This window comes from Drepanopeziza brunnea, assembly GCF_022702325.1.
Source record: "Drepanopeziza brunnea f. sp. 'multigermtubi' strain 214-2 chromosome Unknown ctg13, whole genome shotgun sequence".
Taxonomy (NCBI): domain Eukaryota; kingdom Fungi; phylum Ascomycota; class Leotiomycetes; order Helotiales; family Drepanopezizaceae; genus Drepanopeziza; species Drepanopeziza brunnea.
The window spans coordinates 1,617,475-1,644,321 of NW_027094076.1; the positions used below are offsets into that span (position 1 = coordinate 1,617,475).

The following is a 26,847-nucleotide window of genomic DNA, read 5'->3' on the forward strand; positions in this document are numbered from 1 at the left end:
AGTATTGTTTCCGAAAAAGAGGTTCAGGGCTGTACACTGTAGATCGCCCGAAATAGGGTCGACGGGGCTGATTTTGAATTTGGCCTGGCGCTCAAATCAGATGAGATCAGATCAAATCAGATCAGATCAGATCAGATCAGATCGCTTGCCTGCTGGAGAGCTGGAGGTGGATTTGGGGGTTAGGAGCAGGAGCAGGATCTGGAGCTGGAGCCGGAGCTGGAGCTGGAGCTTGAGCTGGACCCGTGAAGTGAGGAATCCGGACGCCGCAAAGTCTGTGAGCGACCAAGACCAAAACAAACCAGACCAGATCAGACTAAGACCCGATCAGGACCCCGCAATGCGTCGAAGAGCTGTGAAGCAAGGTACCAGAAGGGAAGAGATTGTGATGGCAAGATAAGAAGAGGATTTTTTTATTTTTTTTGTCCTGGAGAAAGGGATCAAGATCATGGGATTCTGCGACGACGACAGTGACGGCGACAGTGACGGCGACAGTGACGGCGACGGCGACACCGACACCGACAGCAGCAATGACAACAGGGCGCTGCTTACTTAAAACTCGTGCATCGTTCTGGAAGAAGAAGCAGAGGCGGCGGGTAGCTGAGCTCACCCGTATCCTAGACCCATATGGACCCATGGAGATCCATATAAATCTCTAGAGACCCATAAATCTATTTTGGGAATAAACGAGTTGCCCATGCACCTTTGAAACACCAATACATACCATACCAACAGCACCACACAGCTTCATCTGTAGGTACTACGGAGTACAATGTATACCGCCCACGGGTCGTGTGTTAAGTATAATATAATAATAATGATTAACTGTTTATTGCTTGAGGCCTTTCCGAGCTACATCTCCGGTGAGCCTGTCCGGTGAGCCTGTCTGAGTCGTGCTGGCTCCCCATGCAGCCCGACCCATCAAAGCACCGGTGTACGTTCACCCTTCGGTTTGTGCATAGATCGCAGACCGCAAGAATAAATGAATAGCTTGCTTGCGAGAAGATGATATACCTATGATCCAACTTCATGCCCTCCACGAATCTATCTCCGTGCTATCTCCGATCCCTTTTTTCCACTTGCACATCTCAGCTGTCGCAGCTTGCTGACATCTGGATTCTGCATATCAATCTGCTACCTGCTGGTCGCCGTACCCTACCGTACTATACCGTATGGAGTAGAGGCTAAGCGAGCGGCGCTAACGGATTAGCCTCCCTTGAACTACAAACCTCCAGATCATTTTCCCGTTCTTGGACCTCGCTCAATCCATCATGCTCAACACCCCACGACAACCGAAACCCAACTCCAACGGTACTGTACTCACTGTACTCACTGTACTTACTGTACGTATATCCAGCCCCTCCCTACTCTTCACTCCCTCTGGCAACATGATGATATACTATATTGGAGCTGTCCTATTCACCTATGAGGATGAACCTTTTTTTTACGCTATAACTGAACGCATTTCAACCCTCTCGCTGTTCTCATGGATCATTCGTGGATGCGGAGCTAACAGCAGAACTATCCTAGTCAGAGTGAGCACGAAGATTCTTCAGCGCGTTGCAAATGTGATCTTCTGGTCGCAGGAACGACGTGACCTTCGTCCGCCGCAAGCATTTCGAACAATCCACCGCCCCCCCTTCTCCCCAAACCATGGCTCAACCTCCAACGCAAGCCGGGGCAACGAATGGTGCATCAAACGGTGAACGCCATGACCCAGGAGGATTTAAGCTCAAGTTCTGCACCGTTTGTGCGAGCAATCAAAATAGGCTCGTTACTTCTCCGCGCGCCTGGAAACGCAGCTGCTGACCTTTCAATAGATCCATGGAATCACATCTCCGTCTCGCAGCGGCTCACTACCCAGTCATCTCCTTCGGCACGGGGTCTCTGGTCCGTCTCCCTGGACCTTCAATAGATAAGCCCAACGTCTACCAATTCAACAAGACGTCCTACGATAGCATGTACAAAGAGCTGGAGTCTAAGGATCCGCGTCTCTACCGTGCCAATGGTCTGCTGAACATGCTCGAGCGGAATAGAAATGTCAAGTGGGGCCCTGAGAGGTGGCAGGATTGGCAGGTGGGAGCACCTAGACTGGAGCACAGCAAAGATAAAGGTGCCGAGGGTGTCGAGGGAGGGGTTGTAGACGTCGTCATCACTTGCGAAGAGAGATGCTGGGATGCTGTGATCGACGACCTCATGTCTCGGGGGTCCCCTTTGAACCGACCGGTGCACGTTATCAATGTCGACATCAAAGATAACCACGAGGAAGCTTTGGTCGGGGGCCGGGGCATCCTGGACCTGGCAGACTCTCTCAATGAAGTTGCTATCGAGGAGCGAGAGCGCAATCCTGCTGGCTTCGACAGTGGAATCGCCGCGAGCAGAAGCGGCTTTGATGAACGTGTACCAGAGATCATCGGCGCATGGCAGGAGAGATGGCCAAATCTCCCCGCGGTATGGACTCTGGCATGGTTTTGAGAACTGTATTTGATTAGATAATGACTGGCGTTGAGGAAAGGATACCCAATGGAGGCGTTTTCTGGGAGAGACTGCGTCAGGAACTACCCCAGACCAAGAAGTCGAACAACGCCTCGACGATCTATACCAAGGAATAGTTAGCCTCACGTGGAGGAATGAGGTGCAACATAGCTCTCGTGTAAAGTATCCACAATTTGACCCGGATCAGATCTTGACAGGCGCAGCACAATATCTTTTAGTATTGAAACATCCAGATAGTATCTCTGAGTTGGCGACTGAGCGATCAGGCCCGTGATCTTCCAAAAGGGCGGCGGTTGAGCAAGCAAGACCCCAGACAAACGGCGCGAAACCATCTCATCGCAGGACTTTCTCCGTAGCCCGTCAAGTTGGTAATAAGGCATCTCAGCATACCGCTCTAATCTACCGCGATTAAAAAAAAAACGGTCGAGACAGATTTAGATAAGTGCTACGCTAAAGATATTAAAGGTACAAGTACCAACCCGGGAGGACCGTCCGGCCAAAACTATTTTATTTATGATAATCCCCGAAAGTGCCGCTCGGTTCGGCTCGGCTCCAGGTCGGGCGAGCACCTTGGGGCATTTGAATACCTAAATAACACGGCGAATCGAGATTTGGAATATAGAAGCTTTGTATTTCCCGTCCCGTGGAAGAACATAATTAGCACATACTAGGTATATGCAGATATATACAGATATATACAGTTACACGAACCCAGGATACGTAATCTCTGTCTATGTCTACCGGGAAAGCCAATTAATTTACGCGCTGTCTGTGAGCCCAACTTGGCCAGGCCCGCCTTCCAAGGGGGAGCGAATGAGGAGCTAGATACCGGTACCGGTAAGTCCAAGTAGAACATCCCGATCCAGAGCCAGAGCCAGAGCCAGAGCCAGAGCCAGAGCCAGCCAGCCCCCTAGCCCCCTTTCCATTTCCAGGCTCATGGCGATTGCTCGTCCCAATCCTTTTTTCTCCATCCCACCAAATCATCGATCGCATCGCATCACATCGCGTTGTCATTGCCCGCTGTGCAACATCTACAGTCCAACGGTCCTTACCTTTATTGCCTACTAGTACTACCACCACCACCACCACCTACCCGCCATCCATCCATTCCAAATCACGACGACCCGACCAGTACTGGACTGCACCGTACTGTAAACGCCTTACCTCGATCCACGACACGACACGACACGACACGCACGCGTTGAACCGGCTCGCTTTGACACCCAACACTGCCGGCCTACGCCGTTGACGTTTCAAGGACCAAGTCGTTGCATCCTGAGGCAGATTTGCAATCGCTCTTCCTGGTCCTCTCGGGATTTTGCTTTTCGAAGCCGGGATAATTGCTATCGTAATCGCGTAGGATCCGTCTGGATTGCAGAGGAGTACAACCGCGATCAAGGATTCCTGAAAGGGCCCAGACACAGCATATTTTGACAAGCCCTACAATGAATGGCCGGAACGGCCCCATGTCGCCGGTCAGTGTAGGAGACAGCGAGTGGTCCGGTATCTCGAAGTACCAAAGAAACGATAAAGATTCGCCCTATCCCCCAACAACCCAACGTGGACAGCTGGCTTCACCGCCGTTATCGGGTGGCTCGACCGGCGCCATGAATGGAGGCGGCTACCCTCCCAGAGGACCGCCGATGGGTAATGGTCCGGGGGGGGCACCTTCACCACCGAGTTCGATTGCGAGATCCAGTGGTGGAAACGGTCTATACGCACAGAGCGAGAGTGGGAGGAGTAGGAAGGACGAGCAGTTTGAGAGCGCGCTGTCGGAACATTATGTCGCACTCAGGAGATATCTCGCCCAGTCGCTGCGCGACGAAAAGGTGAACCCTCGACCAAATAGAGCGCGGGACAAGTTACTACGGCTGTCGCCTGTTCAATTCCAAGAATTGAGTACGGATGTGTTCGACGAGCTTCTGCGGAGACAACAGAGTGGGAGGAGGACACCAAACGGAGCAGCCCCTGTTGGAGGACCTCCGCCATATCTCTTACCGAAAGATATATTCCATCCGAAGCGGAACCAAGCCAGACAGAAGCTGTCGACCTTACCGCCATCCAGGTTCCGTGATCTTGCGACAGATGTATTCTACGAGCTGGAGAGAAGGTTTCCTCGGTTCGCAGGTGACAACATAAGTCGGATGGACAGTCCTGCTTCTTCCATGAGAGGCCCACCTAGTAGGAATGGAAATGGAACTCCCGTCAATGGGATGCCTCGCATGCGCAGGCCGTCAGATGCAACGTCTGTGTCGGGTTTCTCTGTTAGAAGCGATTCTCGGGGTGGACCACGCCCAATGAATGGAGGGATGAATGGAGGGCTGGGCGTACCACATTCCCCTGGAATGCCTCCGAATGATTACAGTCGACCGACTCCAAAGCAGTTTCAAAGTAATACCATAGTGCCAAACAAGAGCACTATGGTGGAAGACGACGAGACTGGAGGGGAAGATAATGATGATGATTACCCAGATGCATTTGGGCTGGAGGGTGCAGCGCGAACTAGGGATAGCAAGAAGAGTACTGGTGGCTCGTCAGATGTATGCTCACTTTTTCCTGCTCCGAGTAAAAGCTAACTGATATGATTTCTAGACTGACAAAAAGCTCATCGACGACTACCAATCACAGGTTGCGGAACTGAGGGAAAAGCTTGATTCTATGGAAGATTCCCTCAAACTCAAAGACGATGAGTTGAATAGTGTTCTGGATGGTGAAAGAAGTCGAGCCAACGTAGTCGAAATGGAAAAGCAGGAATTCTTGGTTTTGAAGATGAATCTGGAAAGTAAGCTTGCAGATGCCCAAAATCTCAACGAGTCTCTTCAATCGGAACTGGATCGAATGAGGGCCGAATCAGCAAATACGGAGAGGGATCTTCGCGCCCAAATTGAGGAGATGCGAGCAGCAGGGGCAGGATCGAAAGGACAGCAAGCCAATACCGAGAGAGAACTGAGGGCTCAGGTTGAGGAGCTGCAAGCTGCAGTAGCTGCATCGAGAGGACAGCACGCAAGCAACGAGAGGGAATTGCGAGCGCAGATCGAGGAGCTACAAGCTGCAGCAGCCGTTTCAAAAGAGATGACCGATGAGGATCTCGAAAGAGAAAATGAAGAGCTTAGGGCGGAGCTCAAAGGACAACAGATAGTCACAGACGAGGTTCGCAGAGAAGCCCAAGAGTTCCTGCGAGAAATGCGCATCCTTTCAGAGAGAAGCGAATCCTCTTATGACAGAGAAGAGCAATTGTCAAATACGGTCAACAAATTAGAAGAGGAGGTCAAGGATTGGAGGAATCGTTACGCCAGGACGAAGACCCAGCTCAGAAGTCTGAGAGCGTCCTCGATCGGTCTCACTATTCAACAAGACGCAGCAAGATATGCCAAGGAAAATGGTTTCACCGAAGCGAACGGAATGGTCAAGGACGTCCACGTTACCAAATTCCAGATTTCAATAGACGAGCTCCTGAAGACGGCGAGGGTGGATGATCCAGCGAGGTTGATGGTGTTTATGAAGTCTGTCATCGTGAATGTGCGGAGAATCACACAAGACATTGATGAGGCTCCTAATAGTAGCGAGGAAATGGCTCAACAGCAGACGAAGTTGAAGTCCAGGGTCTCAGCGACGGCAAACAATCTAATCACAGCATCTAAGAATTTTGCTGCTGCCAAGGGCCTGTCTCCTGTGTCTTTACTTGACGCTGCAGCTTCTCATCTTACTTCTGCTGTTGTAGAGCTTGTTCGCACAGTCAAGATTCGCCCGACGCCAGCGGGCGAATTAGAGGATGATGATGATGGAAACCTCGCGCCTGTCGATACCACAGGCTTTTTCCCTGTCCGTGATGTTCTACAGGAGACCACCAAGAGCAATAACATTTCAGCACCCTTCCAAGGCCCCGGCCGGGTAAGTATGGATTCGTCGATGTATAGCCCCGTCTACTCTCCTTTGGATTCGACTTTGAGAATGAAAAGTTCCGGAAGGGAGTCTTGGGCAGTACGGCAACGAACGATGTCTCGAAGCTCACAGAATGGCAATGGCTTTCTGAACAGTGCTAGCAATGCTGGTAGCAAGCCTCTTCCCCCAGCACCCCTGGAAGCCGGATTTGGCATTACGACCACAGAAAGTAATGTGGAAGAGTTGAAGGTAAGACCCAACCCCAGTGCTTGAATTGATCAGTTATTGACAGTTCTAGATCTACCTTGAAGACCAGACCGCTCTTTTAGTGCAGAGCATTCAGTCCCTCGTCTCCTCGATCCGCTCCGAAGGCAGTATAGACGCCATCTCGGTGCAAATTAACGCCATCGTCGACGTTGTCGGCACAGTCGTGTCCTCGACCGAAACCGCCATGTCCTCAACCGGCAACGGCTCGCTGCGGATTCAAGCCGAGCCCATCGTCCGTAAACTTGCCGGCATCAGAGAGCGGCTCATAGACGCCGGCAAGATGGGACGCGAGATCGCAGATGATGACAGAGACGACGGTGAAGTTGAGACTGCTTGGAGAGCGTGGAACCAGTCGCTGCCGCCGATTGCGTTTGAGATTGCGCGGGAGACGAAGGAGCTCGTGATGCGCGTGGATAGTTGTGACGGTGGCCGCAACGGTGATGATGATTTCTCATGACGAATGATGCATGCTTGGTACCTAATTTTTCGAACGCCTTAGATGTTTCTTTTTTTTTTTTTTTTTTTTTTTTTTTTTTTTTTTTTTTTTTTTCTTGGCTCTGCATAGCGTTGACATTACTTCTGCCTCCGTAGGCCCTCCCTTGCATATGTCTTTTAAGTTAATTCTTTGTTTCTCCTCTTCTTGCATCAGGGATTCTTTTGATATCAGGCGAATGGGTGCACGTATAGGACGTGGGCACGAGCTCAAAATTTTTGGGAGAGCATGAGAACACGTGGGATTGTCTGTTTTGTCTTCCTTCATCATACCCTCACATGCTCCCCCCTTCTTTTTTCTACTTTTCCGGTTCTGGTTATTGAGATGGGAAGTGGGAGCTAGGATGGTTGGTTGCCCACCTGTCTATTTTTATCTCTCTGCTGTATTTTTTAATAACCCGCGACCTGAATGAGCTCTGCAAGTGGGCGGCGAGGTTAGCGGGGGTGGAAAATGGGGAAGAAGGAGGAGGAGGAGGAGAATGATGAGAAGGGTGGCGATTCTTTTTTTTCAATGAATGAATGGAATGGAACGGGTTGGGTTATGGGTTGGTTTGGTTTGGTTAATAACCGACCGGCGGAACCTGTTTTTGAAGAAGAAGAAAAAAACTCAAATCTCGTACCGAGACCATTTTCTTATTTTTATTTTTATCTTTATCTTTTGGTGTCTCTGTGTGTGTGTTTGTGGGATAATTGAAGGAGGGAAGGAGGGAAGGGACCCGTCGTCCTAGGTAGGACCTTTCTCTCTGATGCTTTTGCTTTTGCTCTTGCTCTTGCCTACTCTCTTACTCTCTTACGCTAAGTAAGCAAGTAAGCACAGTAAGCACAGCACAGAAAGAAAGGAAGGAACGAGCCTGGAGATCTCCCGGCCTAGGCGTACCCAGGCAAAGTACCGGGTACTCTCTCCGTGCGTGGACGTGGTTCGGGCAAAACTTGGCGCGAAAGGGTATGGTCAGGTAACCAACAGGAAGAGTGTCGTTCTTTGGCTTGGGCCTTGGGGTAGGTGTGGGTGTAGATAGATTGGAGTGGAGTGGAGTGGAGTGGAGTGAAGTTGTTTTGGAGGAGAGGCGGGGAGGAAGAGGTGGGAAAGCTAAAGCTCGGCTGGCTGGCTAGCGAGCCGTACAGAAAGATTTCTGGGGATGGGAGGTTTGGGGGATGGGAGATGGGGGATGGGGAGAGAGGTGTCTGCTATGCGAGAATGGGTGGTTGTTGGGAGACTTTTTCTTTCTTTCTTTTTTTTTTAGGGAGGAGGGGGATAGGGTTACGCGAGATCGGTGTCATGGGAGGGTAAATAATTAAGCGAGGGAGGAGAGGGAGGGAGGAAAAAGGTCGGGGATGTTCGTGTTTGCAGTAACAAACAGTATTTATTGCACGATAGTTAGGCGTGCAAGGCTTGCGTCCTGTCCTGAGTCGGCTGTCTGTTTATATACAAGTACAACGCCGATTGAGCAGATCGTCTTGTGGACTGTATGTAATGCCTGGGTATTGCCTTCGATTTTGAATGTTAGAATGCGAGCGCGCGTGAATACTGCACTGTAGGTACGGAGATGCCCCATCTCATCGACTTGCTAGCCCTTCAACACCTGACCTGCGCACCCGCATGGTAGACAGCAGCCAAAAACAGGACGGTTCAAACTCGAGGTGGCGGGTTTCCTATACGCACCACTGCTATCTAGTCTTTGCTTTTCGAGACCTCCCCCTCCTCCTCCGCCCCCTCTCTGTCTGACCGTCCTCGAAATCTCCTCCCCATCATCCGTACCCAGCCTCGTAAAGCCCTCAACAACGAATACCCTCCCGATCCCCCTCCTTCAACTCCTGACTCATCTTGAACTTCCCTCCGATCTCCGCAATCGCAATCTCGAATCCCGATGATGCCCTTCTTCAACACGCTCACCTAGCTCGCGGGCGCCTCGTCCACGCTCCACGCCCGGGCCGCCCCGCCCCGCCCGTCTCCGTGAAGCCAAGCACCCGCTCCTCGCTCTGCCGCGACAGATCGTCGAGCTGCGTCGCGAGGAAGGTCCCCGTCGCCGGCAGCGAGGTGTCGAGGTGGATCGTCGCCGTGCCGTAGACCTGCACCGCGCTGTAGTCCCACGTGGGCACGACCTTCCCCGTGTCGGGCTTCGTCGCGACGTAGAATTTGGGCGTCACGTAGTGGGGTGCTGGACCGTTGAAGAGGATTATGGTCTCTTGCGGTAGGGTGTTGGAGGGTGTTACTTGGCCGTTGCTGCTATTACTGCTGCTGTTGCAGGCGGCTTCGACGAGAGCTTTGGCTTTGAGGGTTGGCGCGGGCGATGTGGCCGCGTAGTCTCCCCTTGGAGCCCTTTAGGGAGGACGAGGTGGCTTCTTCATCTTCGCTGGGAGCGTCGGGGACCCAGGGGATGTGGCAGCTTTGGATGGTGTGGAAGTTGGGTGATGGGGAGGGACGTGGTGAGGATGCCGAGGGGGTTGCTGCGGATGAAGGCGTAGAGCGTCGGGAGGTGGAGGTCTGTGTGTACCGTCCGGAGATACATGGTGGGGATACAAGAACGGGTTTGTTTTTGAAATCCAAATTTAGACTTCAACTGATATGAGAAATCTTCGCAAGATTTCAAGTAAATGATAAAGATGTTCAGCGGTGGATAGCAAGACTAAATCCGTTTCTTTGCAGCTCGAGTCGGACTTGGGATTTCGGGTGCGACGTCCAATTCGGGCCTTGTTAACCTAATGTCTGAATAATCTCGAGATCAAAAAACTTCTACGTTGCAATACTATGTGTTGAGATCGATAGTGGTCTGCCGGTATGCAGGATCTTGTCCTGTGAGTCCTGATGGAACCAGTTCTCGTTTATATAACTGCTAATTGTAAATCCGAGCCGACATATCAGAACGCATTCTCTCTACTCTCAAATATTCCAGCTTAAACAGGCTCTCCCAATTTTCAAAGGCACTCGCCGTTCAAGATGTCAAGAACGACCACATCCTCGAAAGTCGAGGTTATGCTCCGGAGAGCTGAAGCCAAAGATGTCGAAGCCATCATCGCGATCGGTGGCGGCGTCTTCGCCGCCACTTTCGGGCACTCGATGCCACCCGCCGACCTAGACAGTTACCTCCAAACAACATACAACCACTCAGCCATCGCATCCGAGGTGGCCAACCCGGATATCGATACCATCGTCGCAGTCGACGTCTCCCTCGATCAGGTGGTAGGCTTCTGCCAACTGACGCGAGGCACCACCGAGCCGTGCCTGGCAGGCATGGAGAAGCCCATAGAGCTGCAGAGGCTGTACATCTCCGAGCACTACCACGGTGCTGGCGTCGGGAGGAAGCTGGCCGCGAGGGTCGAGGAGATGGCCAGGGAGCAGGGATTCGTGACCATGTGGCTGGGGGTGTGGGAGGAGAACTTCAAGGCGCAAAAGGTCTACGAGAAGTTTGGGTATGGGAAGATCGGGAGTCACGAGTTCGTCATGGGGGAGTGTGTTCAGACGGATTGGATTCTGAGCAAGAAGCTCTGAGAGAGGCTAGTCTAATCGGCCGAGGGGAAAGACACTATGAGACTCGATCGCATATGGTGTTGTTCGAAGAAAATTCGAGGGGCCTAAAGCTTTCTCCTGCTTCATAATAGACTTGCCCGACAGAGAGATCTACGCGTCGAAGCATGCAGGGAGTAACAATGCGAGAAGTGACAGCACGAATTATATATGCGGCTCCCCGCCATCTCCCGATCGAATGCACCATTGTTGTTGCGGTGAGCCCGCGGATCCTCATTCCTCGGGTTGCGAGTCATGGAGATGGTCCAAATATATCGAAACAGAATCATACGGAGTATAACGGATGTGGTCCGAAATCGACTACCGGCAGTGGGATGTCTGCATGACAGCTGGCGATCTCATTTGTCGGCGCTTCTCGGTCGCAGAAACGAGAACTCGCAGCAGTAAGTCTCCAATAGCGCCCCTTCGAGATACGGCAATGCCTTCTGGTTTGCCTCTCGGACTGAGAGTTAGGCAAATAGTTACCTGGAGATAGCTATATTTTAGGTTGATCCCATTTTGATTGGTAAAGGCTGGAAGATGTGATGTAAAGGAGTGTGAGGAATTGATGTCTCTGCTAGTGAAGTGTACTCTTTCTCTCTCTCTCTCTAAAAACGTTCTTCGGGCGATTCTGATTGCCACTTAAAAGCAAAACCTGACGTTGCCGCTGCCTTCCCAGCCCCTGGTTGATTGATCGGCAGGATATTTTGAGAGAGAACCAGAGAGATGCGTAGTCCAATCCCTAGGAGTATCTATGTGCACATTGGTCTCCATAGAGGAAGTCTCATGTAGAAAAGACAATACAGTAGCATTTGAGGATTTGTGCGACTCAATCTTGTATGCACGCATGTTGAATTGAATGGCATTCAGGGGCTTGGCTGCCTCCTCAAGCGAGAGCGGGGCGGTTGTTGTCATCGGCGCTTCGCTGATCTCTTCTTACTCGTCGACCGCCGAGAAGAAGGTCGGCATATCTATCTATCCCTCCTACACATACACGCACATATGCACGTAGGCTTTCATAGGTAGCCACGAACCGAACCCCATCAAACCCGGTTCAACATGCATGCGGGCATTCCCAGACTTTGCTCCAGAGACAAGCAAAGGCTTGGTCTTGCTTGTCGCGGACGGCAAGCTTGCATGGAGAGAGATCGTGGCATAATATATAAGTATGGATCATATCGACATGATGCGCGACATGGACGAGGTTTTCACTCCCATCCCTCCAGTCTGAGATATCTATGTGCGTGGGACCCACCGCCACCAACATCCACCTCGGCGTCGTCCGCTCACCGTCGTCCGGAGTTTGGGTAAGCTTCCCTCGAGAGCTGCCCTGGTCGCTGATCCCTACTCGAGTGGTACTCAACAGCTATCACCGTTTTTTCATGTATATAATACCGAGTCCTATCCTGCCAATATGTAGTATAAGGCGTACAAGTGTCGAGCTCAACCTTCTGATCTATATAGCTGGAGTAACCAGCCCGAGAATCATCTCTTTGCAATCTTTCCAAGCAAACACACTCGCTCTATTGTACTTCCTTTAGAATGAGCCTATTTAATGCCAAAGATGATATCGAGGCCGGCGAGAAATCAATCGACAACAGCACCGACCATATTCCTGATGATCAAGGAGCAGTCGCCGTCGACACTCTTGCACTTGGAGACTCTTGGTATGCAAAAACGCAGCGACTTGCCGGCAAGTTTGGCGTGGAACAGCGAGGGATCGAAAGAGTGCCCAGCCATGAGCGCTCCAACGCCCCAGTCAGTCAAGTCGGCACCATGTGGCTCTCAGCAAACATGGTCGTCTCGTCCTTCGCCATTGGAGCGCTGGCGTATCCTGTTTTCCATCTCGGCTTCATCGACACCATTCTGATCATCCTCTTCGTCAACCTTCTCGGTATAACTCCTGTCGCTTTCTTCAGCACTTTCGGACCTCGCTTTGGTCTGAGACAGATGGTTCTGTCCCGTTATTTCTTCGGGGTAAGTCTTGATCCTATCTTGCCCGAGGGAAACGTGGTACTAAATCTCTCAAGTTCTATGGCGTCAAAATCGTCGCGGTTCTCAACGTACTCGCCTGTGTCGGCTGGTCAGCCGTCAATGTCATTGTCGGAGCTCAACTATTCCACGCCGTGAATCCCTCCATGCCTGGATGGGCGGGAATCATCGTCATCGCCGCTGCCACCTTCCTAGTGACCCTGTTCGGCTACAAGATCGTCCACACGTACGAGAGATACTCGTGGATCCCCTGCTTTATCATCTTCATGATTGTGCTCGGCGAGTTCGCCCACTCGGGCCGCTTCGAGAACATCCCCATGGGCGTCGGGCTTGCCGAAGCTGGATCGGCTCTCTCTTTCGCCGCTTCGGTCTTTGGTTTTGCCACTGGCTGGACCTCCTACGCCGCCGATTACACCGTGTACCAACCGGTGGATCGTCGCCGCACGTCGATCTTCTGCTGGACGTACGTCGGTCTCGCTTTCCCGCTCCTCTTTACGGAGATGCTCGGCGCGGCCGTTGCCACCGCCATGGCGGCCAACGACGGGGACAACATCTACATGGAAGGCTACCACGCATCGCACATCGGCGGTCTCCTCGCGGCCGTCCTCGTCCCGCCCCTGGGCACATTCGGCCAGTTCTGCCTCGTCGTCCTCGCGCTCTCCATCATCGCCAACAACTGCCCAAACATCTACTCCGTCGGCCTCACCCTCCAGCTCCTGGCCAAGCGCTCCCAGCGCGTCCCCCGCTTCGCCTGGACCTTCCTCGGGACCCTGGTCTACTGCGCCGTCGCCATCCCCGGATACGGACACTTCGAGAACGTCCTCGAGAACTTCATGCTGCTGATCGCCTACTGGCTCGCCATCTACGAGGGCATCTCCATCCCCGAGCACGTCCTCTTCAGGCGCGGCTTCGCCGGCTACGACCCTGCCGTCTACACGGATGCCACGCGACTCCCTCCTGGCCTCGCCGCTGTCGTCGCCTTCTCGTTCGGCGCCATGGGAGCCGTTCTCGGCATGGCGCAGGTGTGGTTCGTCGGGCCCGTGGGAAAGCTCTGCGGGACCGGCTCCGGTGGAGACGTGGGCTTCGAGTTGGCCTTTGCTTTCGCTGCCCTTACCTACATCCCATTGAGATTCTGGGAGCGCAAGCAGTTTGGACGATGAAAAGATTGTTTTTTTTTAAAGAAAAAAAAGAGCTAGCTAGCTAGCTAATGAGCTCTTTCTCTCCATCATTATCATATTATATTTATTTCGGCGCTCGGACCGGCTCCGCCCGATGACGGCCTGGAATTCAGAAAAGTTAACTTTTTCCTTTTGGGAGGGGGGGGGGGCGAGATGGGACATATGCCGTCGATGATAAATGACTATCTAGATACCCACGAATACCACGGCTCTCCTACTGCTTCCTCTCTCCTACTGCTTCCTACTGCTTCCTACTGCTTCCTAGTCACACCCATCATCTCGCCACAGAACTCACACAGCTAAGCGACTCGAGACGAGAAAACTCGCTTATATATATATATATATATAATGTAAACAAAAGAACAATCCACCTCCTCGCTAGGTAGTAGGTAGGGATCAGCCAGTTGGTTGGGTTAGGACGGCGGCCGACTTGACTTGACTTGCTGTCTGTCTGTCTGTCTGTCTGTCTCTGCCATGTCATATCTTGCGGGCGGGATGTGGCTGCTTCTGGTCTATGGCTGGTACGTGATTTCGGTTGGCTTTCTTTCTCTCTCTGGCTTTCTCTGTCTCTCTCTATTTTTTATTTTTTATTTTTTTCCTAGTAAGCTCCTTCGTGCCGAAGTTGAGACTCTAGACTGAATTAATTTTTTAATTTTTTAATTTTTTTAACGGTAGCGTTACGATAGTGCACACAGTCAGTAAGTACACACAGCCAGTATATAAATTAGCACCTTGACGTGAGGGCGGACTTGACAGCTCCGAAAATCAACTTCCAACTTTCAGAGAGGGAGAGAGAGAGAGAGAGAGAGAGAGGGAGGGAGGGAGGGATATGATACTTGACCGTTCGATATTGAGATGCGATCGATCACCCTTCTCACCTTCCCCAAAGCAAGAGCAAAGACCATAGCCCTAAAAAAAAACAAAAAAAGAGAGAGAGAGACCTTTATCTTGTCCATAGCATTCAGCATCCCCTCGTCGCAAACCTATAAATACAAGCCAGGTAGGTAGGTGGCCGTCCACTCATCCCATCTGCCCCCAGCAGCGACGCAATTAGATCCTAAATCAGAGGTACCCCAATCCCCCCATCAAACTCGCCAGATCCTCGCGAACCTCCAGAACATCCACCCCCACCCGCCCCGCGACCTCCGCCCGCCGCTGACTCCCGAGCTCCATCCACCTCATCAGGATGTTCCCATCGATGACCGTTCGACTCCCGACCATGCCCTCCGGCGCATCCTTATCGACGCGGTACGCCCTCGGGTTGAGCCCGCACGCGTGATACAGCGTGTTGATCAGATGGCTAGTCAGCGTGCTGAGACGACGGTATTGGGCTTCGGAGAGCGGAGTGAGGAGGGAGATGCAGCCGGTGGAAGAGGTGATCAGGATTTCGTGCTCGGGGATCGTGGCGTCGGCTGCGGTGTCCATGGCGTCGGGGGAGGGTGGTAGGAGCGTTGCGCTCTTGGTGCGCGGGAGGAGGGTCATGCTCGTGGGGAGGTGGCCGCCGAGAGCGAAGGTGGAGCGGTGCAGGAGGAGGTGGCCTTGCAGAGACTTCGGGTCTATCAAGCCATCTCTGTTTAGTAAAAGAGACATGGGGGGATGAGGGTGACTTACGCTCGGGATCAAACTGCATGATGTGCAAATTGCAATCCGAGTCCGCCGCCACGATGTACAGCTCCTTCCCATCCGGCAACAGATCCGCCTGCATGATCTCCATATTCTTGGCTGATTTTCCGAACAGCATCATCTTGTACGGCTCCTCAGTATAGCCAGCAACCCACACGCCTTTGACGGCGTCAGAGAAGACGCAGATGCCCGTACCCTTGAGCTCCTTGATGGAGGTTATGTAGCAGTTCATGTCCATGAACGCGACTGGGAGGAGCGTGCCGTCTTCTTTGAGACCGCGGACCATACATTTTTGCCCCTGGGAGACGATCATGAATCCTTGGGTACCGATTTCGGAGATGCAGGTAATTGCTCCTCGCGCAATATCCTCTGTGGCGATCAGCTTCAGCCTCTTGTTGGTCTCTGGCCGGTCGGGCTCTGGTACGACGTTGATTACATCGTAGACGTGGATACGACCCTTGATTGCCAAGTCTTCGCCTTTAGATATACCGGTACCGACAGCGATCAGTTGCTTTCGCTCGTTGGTGATTTCAGAGGTCTCGAGGATAAGAGTTTTGATACACATGATGACTTCGAAGGGATCCAGCTCAACTTCATCGACGACGGTCCAATTGACTGGGTTGATCAGTCTCAAGCGGCCTTGCTCCATCGTTGGCTTGAAGGTTATTTGCTCCTTGGCCCATTGGGGGTGGTGGTTGTCATCCTCTTTTGGCAGCTCAAACTCGGCTTCGGTACTGGTAGCAGCAACGTAGCACTCCGTCGGCGGATGGTATGCCACTCCGTGGATTTCCTGCCCAAGCTCGATCTTCTGTAATGAGACGCCCAGTTCGGCGAACGTCGTATCCTTGGGGAGTTGTGAAACTCGGGCTAGGCCATCGACATCCGTATAGATGAAGCCTCTATCGCAACCTTCTGTGTGGAAGCTGCTCATGCCTCTCACACCGAGACCTTGCAGACTGATGACTTTGGGAGTACTCTTGGCGCTCTTCATGATAAAGCTCGGCGAGCCACCGGGGAGAAATACTGTACAGTAGCCGCCTAAATTCGAGATGACTCGCATTGGCTCGTCTCTAGTCTCTTGAATGCCGTCCGCAGTTTCCGCGGCCGAGACGTCTGGGTTTCGTGCTAGATGAGGGTTATGTATTTTCAGGAATTGCAGTGTAGATGCGAGGCCACCGGAGGACTCGGAGCTGGTATGAAATGGTTCGTAAATTGTGAGATCATCAGTGGATGGGCGTAACTTGCAGATTGTTAGCTTCAACTGAAAATATGAGTAGCCAAACTTACGATGAGGTATGGCGACCTTGCAGTCTCGTCGCCCAGGTCTGCGACGACCAGCTCTGTGATCGTCTCGCGAGCGGCCGATCTCCTAGCAGCATACGCAGCTGAAAGTACCGGGGGTACAAAACAGAGCCCTTCAGCAACATAGACTGCATTCGAGAGGTCGGGTAAAGCGTAGATCTAGAGTACTTAGTCATTTGTGGATCATGGAGGCTGCTTATAAGACTCACGTGTAAAGCTCCTCCAGCACTGAGCAAGAACATCATCACATTCTCTTCCACCTTCTGCCCCTTATCAGATTGAACTGGGGCAAAAACACCTCTCGAGTCGGCATACAAGCAACCGGTCAACCACTTAGTAGCGAGGAGCGCATCGTCCTCCCGCTCAATCTCCTCCAATTCATTGTTCTCGTCGCTTTGGGCGACGAAGATGCTCGAGTCATCTCTGAACAGCAACAGGTATGGGTCCGCGAAGCTCGCGCTCACAATCTTTGGCTCGGCTCCCGTGTCATCATCGTACATGGGTAATATTTGGGCTAAGCCGAGATCTAATGAGTTCAGTGGGTCAGCTTTTGGCTCCACGACCTGACCATAGCTTCGCAACAAGAGCACGATGTAGGCACGAATATATAGAAAGTATAGTGAACGCTTTCATTGATGCTATAGGACATGTTTTGCTTCCCAACAGCACCCCAGAAAGCAGCCATACAACCCGGGAATACCGAAAATCCACATAAGAAGCTGCAGTGAGAAGCTCTCCATTTGTCACAGAATCGGGAACCAGGAGAGGGTGAAAAGAGGGGGTAAGACTTACTGCCGTCGTAACTTCGAACCTCAGACTTGAGCACCTGTATCACACGGTTGCCGTTTCCCAGTGTTCCGGCCTCAATTGTCGATCCAGCAGCAGGCTCAAACTCGGTTCCTGTCAGAGCCTCGAAATTGGCAGACGTCAATGCATATACATCGGACGTTTCTGTACCGTCGGAAAGTGCCTTGGAAACAATCATCAACCTGTCATACTGTGCATCAATAGCGTAGTCGCCACTGGTGGAGGACTTTTCTTTTTTGGCCTCAAGGCCCTTCTCTGCGGGTCTTTTTGCAGACATGGTCCAAATACCACGAGCCTCAGGAAATTCAAAACGACCAATAACTTTGGGTTGAATGTTCTGATGGATCACTGCTAAAGCTCCCGCTCTCTGCTTGCCTACGGATGCAACAAGTTCTAGATAACCTCTGACGCCTACCGAATCCAGCTTCTCGTCTTCATTTTGGGACAAGCTTGCATTCCCAAAAGTGATATTCACGATAGGGGCAATATTGACCAAGGAGTCGTGCACTTGAAACACGTAGTCTCCGGCCTTGCTGTTTACGGTATCCGATTTGGCTACGCCGTTTGTGGCATCTTGTATGATCGAAGGGCCTTCACCGTACAAGTCATCGTCGGCATCATCGTCCTCGTCGTCTAGTTCGTCAAGGGAAGCGTCATCGGCATCCTCAATGACCTCCACTCGAGGCTTTCGCCGGGACACTTGGTTCGATTTTCTGCTCCAACCGAGAACCATCGAGTCTGCACATGCGCTTCCCACAAAGAGGGTATTCTGGCCAATATGACTCAGAGTCGACACGCGAGCGGGAATGACTGAGCCACCTGCCTCCGCTGATACCCGCCTTACGCTCAGACTGGATACCGACCTGCCATCCATATGAAAACTCAGGATAGCAATTTCTCCAGTCTGCAAAAAGATGATCATTTCTCCGCTTTGAATAGATAGCTGCTCAATCTTGGAGCCTTCCAAGCGCATGTCTAGACCTGACTGGTCAACGAGACCAAAAGAGGTGCATTGTTTAGCGAAGACATTGACTGCAACCCCGTTAGCTTTGCCCGCTTGATCGATGTGTATCAATTCGTTGGTTCCTATCAGCAGGGCTCCGCCAACAGGTGCATCAAGCGGCACAACTTCAAACAGGTCATAAGGTAAGCCCGTTACAGACATGATAGTCGTCGACGCTCTTTGTTGGAGATCCAGTGTGAATACCATGTAGGTCAGATGGTCTCTCCTCTCGAACAGTAGAGATGAAGCCGGCATCTGCGAAGATGATAGAATACCAAAAGTTGGTTCTCGGTACTCGTAAAGAAAGGCAAGGTGGATTGGATTTATGAGATTGGGGTCAAGAGTGGCCAAGCGAAGAACAAATGAAGGCCCATAGGGGGTTTCCTTATCATTGGAGCTGTTGGTTGCTTTCGTGATCACTTTGTCGGCTGGTCGAGGGCCGTCTATCTCTTCGTCCCAATCATCCATATTAACATCTTCATCATCTTGCTTGAAGGGGATGATGCCTAAATTTCTCCCTCCAAACTTGAGCGCAGCACATCTGCTACCAGGATCAGCAATTAAGTAGTTGACGGATTCCTTGAGATTCGGCGCCCATGGGCTTCGCTGGAGTTCATCTTGTTCATAATAATGTATCGAAATGGTTGAGATTCCTGGCCTCGCGGGGTCCCATTCCACCAGACTGAGCTTCGCATCGCGAAAGCCTACCAGGAGCGCCTCGCCGCCAGATTTCGAGGAGAGTGTCTTGATCCTTGCCAAGGATGTGATAGTCCCAGACAGTGTGTATTCGGCCACAAGTACGAGCTTTGTCCTCCGAGCTCTATCCGGGCGTAGCAGGGAGTCTGCGCCAATGAATGAAGCATCCAAGCCATCATTGTCCAGCGATGGATCCCATTTGTCGTTCTGCTTCGAGGCGCCTTCCTCGATCCCGAGTTCGATTGAGGTGATCTTGGTGGTGAAGACTTGGAGTAAAGAAGTTTTGGCGACGATGAGGTTGTGCGCGCCGGCAGACACGAATGGAAGGCTCAATGAGTGTTCGACAGCTGTAGGAGGTGTCAGCTCCGTATAGCATTGCATTATGGCAGCTGGAGAGCAGTGAGCATCGTCTCCTCGGGGCGCTCAGGGTGCTGCGATTAGAAATATAGTCGGCGGTAGGTGGGAAAAGGACTGTGTTCGTTATTGAAGTTGACGGCGGAAGTTGGACGTGAAGTTGAGGTTGAGGTTGAGGTTGAAGTTGTTTATTTTATTATATTGAGACTCTTGAGTTGTGGTTTGCGTTTGGCCCAAACCCATCTCCGCTAGCGCCCGCTGGTGGTCGAACATGCGGCAGCAGGGATTGGGGAGCTCCATCCTTGTTTACCTACCTTACTGACTTGACTTATTTTCTGGCTTGCGACACCAACGCCGACCTCGACGTCAGATTGATCGACGACGACATACTTCTCACTCCACTCAAGGCAGCAGAGGCGCCCATTCTTCCTTTCTTTCATTGTATTGTTTGCTTGCTTGAGATACCGAAGAAAGGGACAGGATCCATTCGAGAAATTCGTGAGTCGAGCCTGTGTAACCTCCGTATAACCAAACTGCAACCTGCAACCTATAACCTACAACCTACAACCACTGCCTTCATTGCGACCACAGCTAACGCACACCATTGTCAGTCCACCAAAAAACCAAAACACCAAAACAATACACCACTTCCTTCCGCGACAATTACTCAACCTCCCCGGACAGCCCCCCAAACCACTCAGCATGGCTCTCATTCAGATGGCATTCATCTGGGTGGCCTACGCCGTTGCGGTCGCCCTCGTGGCGCTCATCGCTGCCATCTTCACCTACACCTACCAAACCCCAAGGGATCGCTCTGCGCTCATCTCAACCGTCACTATCATCACTTTGACCTCCTTGCTGGCAACAGTTCTCCTCCTCCCAGTCGATATCGCGCTCGTCAGCCACACAACGTCCACCAAACTCGGGGCCAAGAAGGATTGGGCAACCCCCGAAGCTGTACACAACATTCTGTACACGCTCAAGATTGTGTACTATAGCCTTTACAGTCTCGATGCTATCCTGTGCTTGCTAGTGGTCCCCTTTACATACTTTCTCTACGAGGAGTATGACGACGTCGATGCGGAGGAAGGTATGCAAACTTTTAGCCAGAGATTTTGGGGCGCCTTGAAGTATACCCTAATCTTTTTCGCCCTCGTCGTAATCCTGTTCCTCGTTGGATTTTTCGTACCCGTCGCAAAGGACCGCAAAGGAGCACATTACGACCTCGATTACTTCCAACGCCTTTTAGTGGAGAACCACGGGGAGCGAGCATTAACCTTTGCATTGGGACTGCTCATATCATTGGGGACTCTGGTCTACGTCTTGTACACTGCCGCTGGGTTTGCACTTTTGCCAATTTCGTTCATCAAATCCGCTCCCTCGATCAGTGCGCCACAACTATCGGAGACCACAGCAACAGCTCTGGAGCAGAACAGAGAACGGCAGCGCCAACTCGAAGGTCGCCATGTAGGCCGTGGTGGTGAGATGCCGGCCAAAGATCAAAGAGAACTCGAGGCACTGGCTCGTGAAGAACGTACATTGGTCCGCCGGGAACGCCTTGCCGCTGAAGCTCAGGGTGAAGGGAAAAGCTTTATTGTCAAATGTTGGACCAAAGTCTGCGCAGTATTCCGCCCCTTGAAGCTCATCGGTGGAATCCTGCTTCTGGTTCTCGCCATCGTCATCTGGGTGTCTATGTTGATCACGGGAATCGACAAGGCCAAGAACTCAATCTGCAAACGGCACTGTGGCTACATTCTCGGAAGGTGATGATTTCTCAGGGCTTTTATTGTAACTCTCTGCTAACATAACTCAGTATCAATGTCTTCCAGCCCATGAACTGGATTTTTGTCCAAGCATCGAAGGTCTTCCCGGTTGATTATGTTCTCATGCTCTTGCTGGTTCTCTTCTTCTTCAGCAGCTCAGTTGCAGGCATTGCCTCGATCGGTATCCGCTTCCTCTGGGTCAGACTCTTTGAGATCCGAAAGGGGCACAGCTCTCCTCAGGCCATGCTGGTCGCCACAGTGATGTTGACATTAATCATGTTGGCAATCAACTATTCAATCACCATGATGGTCGCTCCTCAATACGCCATCTACGGCGCCCAGACCTTCTGCAGCAACCCCACCCGGTTCCCAGATCAGCAACCCGACTGCTCTAGACACCCAGAACTTGTCAAGCCTTGCTCTGAACTGTCATCTGGCGAAGGATCCAAGAATGTGTGCACGCCTACCGTAGTCACGACCTTCCTCAATAGAGTGACCATCAACTTCTCGTTCTTTGGTGCTTTAACTTTCTGGGCGCAGTTCGCCTTTCTCGCTGTCTTCTTGGTTGTATTCATCACGTCGCTTTTCCGCACTCCAAAGCTTAATTTGAGCGAACTGGACGAAGACGCCGAAGCAGACGAGGAGGAAGGTCTACTTGCCAGCACTGGCAGACGATTCGGTGCCACATGGCAGGATATCCGTGGCAAGACGAAGAAGCCAAGATCCGGTGCCGCGGGGCGCGGGATCCACGGTGATGATGCCGGTGGCGATGACTGATGTTTCAACGAGAATAAGGTGGAACGTAGGTTATGGAGGATTAGGGGTGAAATTTTTGGTATTCTCTGTACATTGCCTGGATTGGGTTGCGGTTTTTTGCTGGGGCCGGAGGCGCTGCTGGTATATCAAGGGATTCCTCCGAGCTGTAGTACGATAAGGAACCCAGGTTTCAACGGTAGTAGCTGAATGTAGCGTTGTTTTGCGATGCCCTTACCTGTCCAATTCCGTTTTCAAGTTGGAGGTGACTGGCCTGCCCCCCCTCTCTCTCCCTCTCTCTCCTTCCTGGAAACAAACGCCACAAATCCGAATATCGCTCTCTCCACCGCCGTACTCCTCCTCGCCTGAAAGCACAAATCTCAAAACGGGGGAAGGATGAATTATATATGTATGGTAAGTGTGAAGGGAAAGCAGCAGGGACAGGAGAGGAAAGAGACGACGGATGTTGAGCTGGTTAGTTACGGTGAGGGGCTGGCTGGTCTAAAGTGAGGGCTGAGCGCTCAAGATGATCGATTGGGTGGATTTGATGTTAGACGAGAGAGAGAGCTCTGAGTTGTGAGTTGAGTGGGTGAATGAGTGAGTGGGGTGGAGAGGTTGAGATTCTATTCGATGATGTCGATCGAGTAGGGAGGACAGTGAGTGAGTGAGTGAGTGAGTGAGTGAGTGAGGAAGGGCGATATGGGTCTGAAGTATATTCTAGTCAATACCACACACACTACACCTCCAACAATCAGTTTTCCATCCCACAAGCTGTTTATTTCCCCAGGTTTAGAAAAATAAAAAAAGTCTTAGCTTAATTCGGCTTCCTGTACTTCATCCACTTATGCCTCTTCTCCTCCAGTCCTACATCGGGTCCCATGTGTCCTTCCTTCCAACAGTTCGCGCAGTACAGATCCCCATCACAGCCCGCACATTTCACCGTTGCGTCGTCCTGGCAGATGATACACCAACTATCCACCTCCTCATCCGTGAACTGCTTCTTCATCACCCCCTTGACAGGCTTATCGATAGGTTTAAACGTGGGCGCCGACGGCATTCCCAAGGAGTTAGCAGACAGACCTTGCAAAGCGGCCATCCGAGCGGCGATGTCGGATTCGAAATCTAGGGATTTCCTGGTCCGGGAGGAGGTGGAGGAGATGATGGGTTCGGGGAGGGTGGATGGTGCGGAGGGGAGCGCGAGGCAGCTTCTGCCTTCTTCATCTCCCTCATCTCCCTCATCTCCCTCGCGGTCCTCATCTCGTGAATTATCTGAAAGGGGATTCCTGTGTTCGTCATTAGGCTCGTTGGCCCTCTCCAGATTGACTTCGTCCAGCATCCTGGCAACGATATCTTGGGCTTCACGTGACTCCTGTTCGAGATCTCTGTGCTGCTTGCCCGGCGCTGCCCCCTTCTTGTCAGCTACTCCGTCATCGTCGAGAGCGAAAGAAGACATATCCAGATCGCGCGTCAGATAGCTGCCGTCAGGTCGCGCTTGTACCTCTTCGGGATCCTTGGGCTGGGCTTCTTCAGCATGGGCTTCTCCATCACGGGGTAAGGCGTTCTTGGCTTCATCGAGCAGCTTTTGGATGTCGTTAGGATCATCTGGATTCAGCATCCACTGATCCTCGGGTCCCAAGTCGGCGAGAAGCTCATCAAGAGTCTTGTCATCTGTGTCAAACGGATCCCGGAGTGGGTCTGGGTCTTCAGCTGGTGTAGCTGGGAACAGCGTTTCTGGAGCTTTCCCTGTAGCTTTGATGGACATTGTCGTTGAGGGACATGATGGCGACGGTGACGAGGATAAGGTGCCATTTCGTAGACTCTTCAAACGAGCCGAGAGATCTGATTCCGGGGTTGCGACTTTTGGTGAGATGGGTTTGTATCTAATAAGGTTCAGCATGTGACGCGGTGTTTGGGTAATATGTGAGTTCCGTACTTTGAAGGCTCAAGCTCCACACTGGATTTTCTGAGGGCGTTGAGGCGTTCCAGCAAGTGCTGATCATAAGTAGGAGGATCACTCATTTTGGGCAGATTCGGGAGAAATATTGTAGGGGAGAGGATCATTGGTATTTAGAGCAGAGCTTGATCTAAGCCACTCGAGACACAAGGCTGACCACCAGCCTTGTGGCCAAATAAATATCTGTGCACCTCTATCTAGTCATTTGGGTTCCTGAGACTTCCCTTCTCTTGGGATTTCACATGAACCATATCTTTAGCCTGAGGCTCTTTCATACTGGGCACCCGCCATGAAGGTAAAATGACCCGGCTAATCCTCCCTAAACCATCGGAGAAGGTTAGAGCATGGCAAATTCCCGCGTGGACCATGGATTTTGATCTCAACGAGTAAGAGTTGTGGCTTTTCCTAGTCATTCTTTGCATCCGCTGTCGATGGTTTTGTCTGGGTCCAGATGCACAGAAGATCAAGTTGAATTGAAGCTCTTTCTCGTGTTCGCAGTTTCTGCGTGCATAGTCAACATACGTACTCTAATAGGATGATATCATGCGGTTTGGAATCGGACTTGAAGGCTTTCAGAGAGAAGATTGTTGTTTCATCACAGACCCGATCAGCAATATGCATCCCAACAGACGGTGATGGATAAAGCCTTTCTGGGATTCAGACTAAGGATGACGATACATTTGGATTTCATCATTTGACTTCGGGAGAAAAGAAGATTGTGGAGAACGAAGGAAATCATGGAGCGTACCTTATCATTCCTGCCTGTGCTGCGCAGAATATCTGAACATGGCACAATTGCGATTTGTCCTCAAGCACTGGATGCACCAGAATATACCAGGCCGAGGTCTCCAGTCATCAGTCATCATATGAGATCTGTCGTCTCTGCGCGGGTTTCGTGAGACAGGCTTTCGATGTGCCATCTTCATCATCGTAGCTCAAGCTCCCCAGCCCAGTGTCGACCTTGTCCCATGTTCTCTTCCGAAGATCAGGCTTTACGTGTTGCTTGTAGAAACCCATCTGCTTCGCCTTCTGTATCTTTTTCTCCTTTTTGGACATGCGCTTCCCAGGTCGCGAAGGAGGGGGCGGTGCGCTGGAGCCTTTGTCGTCTAATTCGCCGTCTTCGAAATCTTCCAGCATGCTACATTGCGTTTCAAGATTGTCTTTCGCAGGTGCCTTCGCGGTCTGGTAGTCCGCGATGTAAACCCTTTGTTCTCCGGCGTGACGTCGCTCTCTCAATAAGGCTTCGATTTCCGAATGCCTGAATATCGCGATTTGCTCATCAGTCAAAGTTCGTTTCGTGCCATCTTCATAGTAGCCCAGGCCATCATCCTCATAGTATTCTTCCTCTTGCTCTTGGTACTCTTCTTCCACTGGCCCAAGGAATTGCCCGGAGAAGTGATTAATAGAACTGGTCGAGAAATGCGCGGCGTGGAAAGACGACAAGTCATCCTGGAGTGGAGGTTAGCATCCGCATCCACCGCAGACACAGATAATTAGACGTGACAGACCTGCGAGATGGCTATTGAAGCCATGGCCGAGCGGTGCTTGCTGGCGGAGATCCGATGGCCAGGGCGATGGAAGAAAAACGCTAATTAGTAATTAAGTAACGGGCACGCTTACCTCCTTATAGTTAGTACAGTAACAGGGGCAGAACCTACCGTACTACCGGTACAACTACAATGTTGTAGTACAATGTCCAACATACTCCATTCCGTACAACTATTCCCAACTTCCAACCAATCTTGGGATACAGGTCGTAACGAACGACTTTTTGGAGCCGAAGGATGAGGAGCGTCTTCAAAAAAGATCGTCATCGGATGATCGATCAGCTGACCGTCCAAATGGCCCCTTCCCTTCCCTTTCATAGGTTTGAAGGGCCACCCAAATAATGGCCGACCGGTGAAAATTTGACTTCCAACTCTCAATATGTTTGTTACTTCGAAATTTACGGATACGGAGCCTTCCGGCAAGGCAGAATCAATATGAAATGCATTCCACATCAGTAGTGGCTAAGAAAATGGGCAAGCGGAGGAAGTGGCTGTTTGACCTGCAAGTGAGTCGGTCCCCTTCAACTGTTGTATTATCATGCTAACATCTTTCAGGTTCCGCAAGATCAAATGCGTTGAGCAGAAGCCCATATGCTCACGATGTGTCAGGACTGGCATCAAATGCAATTGGTCTGCACCCCCGAAAGGAGCGAATCTTCCACGCCAGTCTGCTGTTCTTCTGCCCATGCCTGAGCGCATTATGGCCCCGATTATTTCCCAGGCGCCATCTTCCTTGCGATTCAAAGTCGAAGGAGAATCTAGGTACTTTGAAGTATTCAGTACTAGCACTGCATATGAGTTATTTCCGAATGTTGAGATGGGGCGCTTGCGTTTAATGTTTCTTCAGGCAATAGACTCTCGGGAATCGATCCAACATGGCCTTGCTGCTCTGGGAGCTTTAGACATGACTTCTCGGCAAACCCATTTGCAAGGACATCATTCTTACGGCGCCTCTCCAAGCCACACTATCAATATGCGATCAAAGAGTACATTCGTGCTCTCAAGCACGCGCAAATGGATGGGCAGAATGACCACAGGGCAGCCTTAATCACTTCTCTGATTATCCTTTCGTTTGAGGGTTGAGTGGGAGACCATCAGGCGGCAGTCCAGCAGATTCGAATCGGAGCTGGTCTGCTCAAAGAGTGGAAAGAACGGTATAGGGAGACTACCGCCCCTGGTTATGCTGTCCAAGCATCAAGTAATGAGGAGGATATTCTGTCGGATGTCTTTACGCGTCTC

General features: G+C 51.5%; 10 protein-coding genes across 10 annotated transcripts; 5 read left to right on the forward strand and 5 right to left on the reverse strand.

The window, feature by feature from the left end:
- Positions 1–1,268: 1,268 nt before the first annotated feature.
- On the forward strand, positions 1,269–2,472 carry L3040_007595 (uncharacterized protein; the record flags this gene model as incomplete). The annotated part of the gene is made up of 4 exons (XM_066154918.1): positions 1,269–1,340; positions 1,528–1,532; positions 1,584–1,766; positions 1,818–2,472. 4 exons carry the CDS (start codon positions 1,269–1,271, stop codon positions 2,470–2,472), a joined length of 915 nt encoding a protein of 304 aa, XP_066010801.1.
- A 1,466-nt stretch (positions 2,473–3,938) lies between these two features.
- On the forward strand, positions 3,939–7,099 carry L3040_007596 (uncharacterized protein; the record flags this gene model as incomplete). The annotated part of the gene is made up of 3 exons (XM_007291197.2): positions 3,939–5,033; positions 5,086–6,624; positions 6,674–7,099. The coding sequence occupies 3 exons, from the start codon at positions 3,939–3,941 to the stop codon at positions 7,097–7,099; spliced, it is 3,060 nt and encodes a 1,019-aa protein (XP_007291259.2).
- A 1,922-nt stretch (positions 7,100–9,021) lies between these two features.
- Positions 9,022–9,641, reverse strand: L3040_007597 (uncharacterized protein; the record flags this gene model as incomplete). The annotated part of the gene is made up of 2 exons (XM_007291196.2): positions 9,022–9,451; positions 9,556–9,641. 2 exons carry the CDS (start codon positions 9,639–9,641, stop codon positions 9,022–9,024), a joined length of 516 nt encoding a protein of 171 aa, XP_007291258.2.
- Positions 9,642–10,069: 428 nt separating this feature from the next.
- On the forward strand, positions 10,070–10,621 carry L3040_007598 (uncharacterized protein; the record flags this gene model as incomplete). Its single annotated transcript, XM_007291195.2, has 1 exon — positions 10,070–10,621. The coding sequence occupies one exon, from the start codon at positions 10,070–10,072 to the stop codon at positions 10,619–10,621; it is 552 nt and encodes a 183-aa protein (XP_007291257.1).
- A 1,557-nt stretch (positions 10,622–12,178) lies between these two features.
- Positions 12,179–13,788, forward strand: L3040_007599 (uncharacterized protein; the record flags this gene model as incomplete). The annotated part of the gene is made up of 2 exons (XM_007291194.2): positions 12,179–12,613; positions 12,667–13,788. The coding sequence occupies 2 exons, from the start codon at positions 12,179–12,181 to the stop codon at positions 13,786–13,788; spliced, it is 1,557 nt and encodes a 518-aa protein (XP_007291256.2).
- A 1,080-nt stretch (positions 13,789–14,868) lies between these two features.
- L3040_007600 (uncharacterized protein) lies at positions 14,869–19,618 on the reverse strand (the record flags this gene model as incomplete). The annotated part of the gene is made up of 5 exons (XM_007291828.1): positions 14,869–15,362; positions 15,418–16,669; positions 16,717–16,890; positions 16,941–17,257; positions 17,524–19,618. The coding sequence occupies 5 exons, from the start codon at positions 19,616–19,618 to the stop codon at positions 14,869–14,871; spliced, it is 4,332 nt and encodes a 1,443-aa protein (XP_007291890.1).
- A 675-nt stretch (positions 19,619–20,293) lies between these two features.
- Positions 20,294–22,131, forward strand: L3040_007601 (uncharacterized protein; the record flags this gene model as incomplete). The annotated part of the gene is made up of 2 exons (XM_007291827.1): positions 20,294–21,354; positions 21,405–22,131. 2 exons carry the CDS (start codon positions 20,294–20,296, stop codon positions 22,129–22,131), a joined length of 1,788 nt encoding a protein of 595 aa, XP_007291889.1.
- A 790-nt stretch (positions 22,132–22,921) lies between these two features.
- Positions 22,922–24,126, reverse strand: L3040_007602 (uncharacterized protein; the record flags this gene model as incomplete). The annotated part of the gene is made up of 2 exons (XM_007291826.1): positions 22,922–23,987; positions 24,041–24,126. The coding sequence occupies 2 exons, from the start codon at positions 24,124–24,126 to the stop codon at positions 22,922–22,924; spliced, it is 1,152 nt and encodes a 383-aa protein (XP_007291888.1).
- Positions 24,127–24,258: 132 nt separating this feature from the next.
- L3040_007603 (uncharacterized protein) lies at positions 24,259–24,817 on the reverse strand (the record flags this gene model as incomplete). The annotated part of the gene is made up of 2 exons (XM_066154919.1): positions 24,259–24,562; positions 24,810–24,817. The coding sequence occupies 2 exons, from the start codon at positions 24,815–24,817 to the stop codon at positions 24,259–24,261; spliced, it is 312 nt and encodes a 103-aa protein (XP_066010802.1).
- A 99-nt stretch (positions 24,818–24,916) lies between these two features.
- Positions 24,917–25,593, reverse strand: L3040_007604 (uncharacterized protein; the record flags this gene model as incomplete). Its single annotated transcript, XM_007291825.1, has 2 exons — positions 24,917–25,510; positions 25,570–25,593. The coding sequence occupies 2 exons, from the start codon at positions 25,591–25,593 to the stop codon at positions 24,917–24,919; spliced, it is 618 nt and encodes a 205-aa protein (XP_007291887.1).
- Positions 25,594–26,847: the final 1,254 nt, after the last annotated feature.